The 2,124-nt window shown below is 43.8% G+C and overlaps 1 protein-coding gene across 3 annotated transcripts in view; it reads left to right on the plus strand.

The window, feature by feature from the left end:
- MS4A1 (membrane spanning 4-domains A1) overlaps nt 1–2,124 on the plus strand; it is an 18,768-nt gene that overhangs the window by 8,666 nt on the left and 7,978 nt on the right. For all 3 annotated transcript variants that reach the window (XM_014584905.2, XM_027768973.1, XM_006170206.3), the window contains exons 2-3: nt 275–449; nt 1,049–1,168. In XM_014584905.2, the coding sequence (XP_014440391.1) occupies nt 291–449; nt 1,049–1,168 (279 nt within the window). In that variant the 5' untranslated portion in view covers nt 275–290. The remainder of the gene's footprint in view (nt 1–274; nt 450–1,048; nt 1,169–2,124) is intronic.

Here is a 2,124-nt window from a genome sequence, read left to right on the forward strand (position 1 = left end):
GCCAATCCCAGCCACCCTCAGGCAAAAAAATCTAAAAAAAAAAAAAAAAAAGGAAAGTATGTCCCAAACACAGCTGTTATAAACACTGGCAGGGACTCCTGGGCTCATATCAATATCAGAAGTCGGCAGTAGGCCTGGCCTTAGATTCAAGGCTAACCTCAATGACACCCATGGAAAGAATGCTGAGAGAAGCCCTCAGGTGCATGAAATGAGAAAAGATTGCTAAACAAATCTTGTTCTGTCTTTCTCATTTTATTATTTGTTTTGTTTTTAGGAGTTTTGAGAGTGAAATGACAACACCCGGGAATTCAGCGAGTGGCACTGTCCCAGCACAGCCTTTGAGAGGCCCTAATACCATGCAGCCTGCCAAAAAAGTAGTTCTCAGGAGGATTTCTTCTTTCATGGGCCCTACGCAAAGATTTTTCATAAGGGAATCGAAGGTTTTGGGAGTAAGTCGGTTGCTCTCCATTCCATACCCTGGGTATCCTCTGCCCTTCAGAAGTTGATGCTGTAGGCTTGGTACTGAATTCAATCCAGCTGAAGGGGTGTGATCCAACCTGAGGGGTCTTTATGCCTTGCACAGAGGGCCAAATCAAGTGTATTAGAGACGTTACCACCTGGATCACCTCAGGGCAGTCTTATGTCACCTTTTGGTTGGGGAACTTATATTCATTCATTCCCAGAATCCTAGATATTAATCTGGTCTTTGGAAATGCCCCCATGTGGTAAGGAAAATAAATTTGAAGAAAAGAAAGATAAAATTCTTGGTTGGCCCCAATAGCATAGTAGTAATGAAATATTTCATTAATGAAGCAACATGGGAAGGTCCTGGGTTCATGTCCCAAGGTATCTCTGAACACATTGGACACATGCCCTCTCTCTTTGTCTATCTCTCTCTCATGAAAGAAATTTCAAAATAATTCTTGGCATCTCTACTACTTGTTTAGGCATTTTGCACAGCTCGAAGTCAGAAGCCAGGGCTTCCAATTTTTTACTTATGATAACGATTATTTCAGTTCATCCATCAGTGTCCCCTTTCTCTGCCTAGGCTGTCCAGATCATGAATGGGATTTTCCACATCGCCCTGGGGGGTATCCTAATGATCCCCATGGGACCTTATGCTCCCATCTGTGTGACTGTGTGGTACCCTCTCTGGGGAGGCATAATGGTGAGTAAAAAATACCAACCATTGAGAATTAGGATTAGGTACAAAAATGCTAAACACTTCCGCAGAGATATGTCAGATTGTCTCTGTGTTGAAGAGAATATATGGGTAAGAAATAGGCTGTTGGGTTAAAAACAATGAAGTGGGAAGAGATATTATCTAAACATAGCATAAATCCCATGACTGACAGTAGTCAAGCTTCAGGAAAATTCAGACAAAGAAGCTCTGCATGGAATCTACACCGAGAAGACTGTTCAGTGGAGGGCCTTTCTACAGTCAGCTTTGGTGGGAGGGAGGCAGCAGACATTTGGACTGTCTGGCATGGTGATGTGGAAAGGAAGCAAGATCAGAAGCATCTTACTTCCTCCCATCTGCTCCTTCTTTCCCACAATTGTTTAGTTGCCATGGTGCAATGAAATTGGCCCCATTCCAAATAAATCTACTTACGCTTATCAGCAGAGCAGCACTCCTTTTGGCTAGTTTATGTGCATGTTTTCCAGATTTGTAACCCAGTATAGGTGTAGCCTGGGACTGTGATATTTATTGTCTCATGACACTTTTCATGGGTGCTATTATAAAAATAAATCCAATATTGAAACATTCAAAAGGAGGAGAAATGGGTGAGGACAAAAGCTTCTTCCATTTACAGCATGGACATTATGAATATCGAACTATTCTAAACTCCAAATAGGGAACCAGCAGTTGGCGTAATGGCTATGTCACTGGACTCCCACGTAGTCGACCGCGGTTCATGTCCCGGACCCGGTGGCTTAAAACTCACGCCGGGCGCGTGTGCGTGCGTGCCCAAGATCCCGAGAGGAGAATGGAGGAGAAGGGATTGCGGCGTGACCATCCCCCTGAGGGGTGATTTCTTGCTTTCTGTCTCTATGTCTCTCTCTGTCTGTCTGGTGAGCGCACGCGCCCTACAGTGAAAATCTCTCAAAAAAAAAAAAAAAAGG

Source organism: Tupaia chinensis, unplaced genomic scaffold, assembly GCF_000334495.1.
Source record: "Tupaia chinensis unplaced genomic scaffold, TupChi_1.0 Scaffold148192_1, whole genome shotgun sequence".
NCBI classification, from domain to species: Eukaryota; Metazoa; Chordata; class Mammalia; order Scandentia; family Tupaiidae; genus Tupaia; species Tupaia belangeri.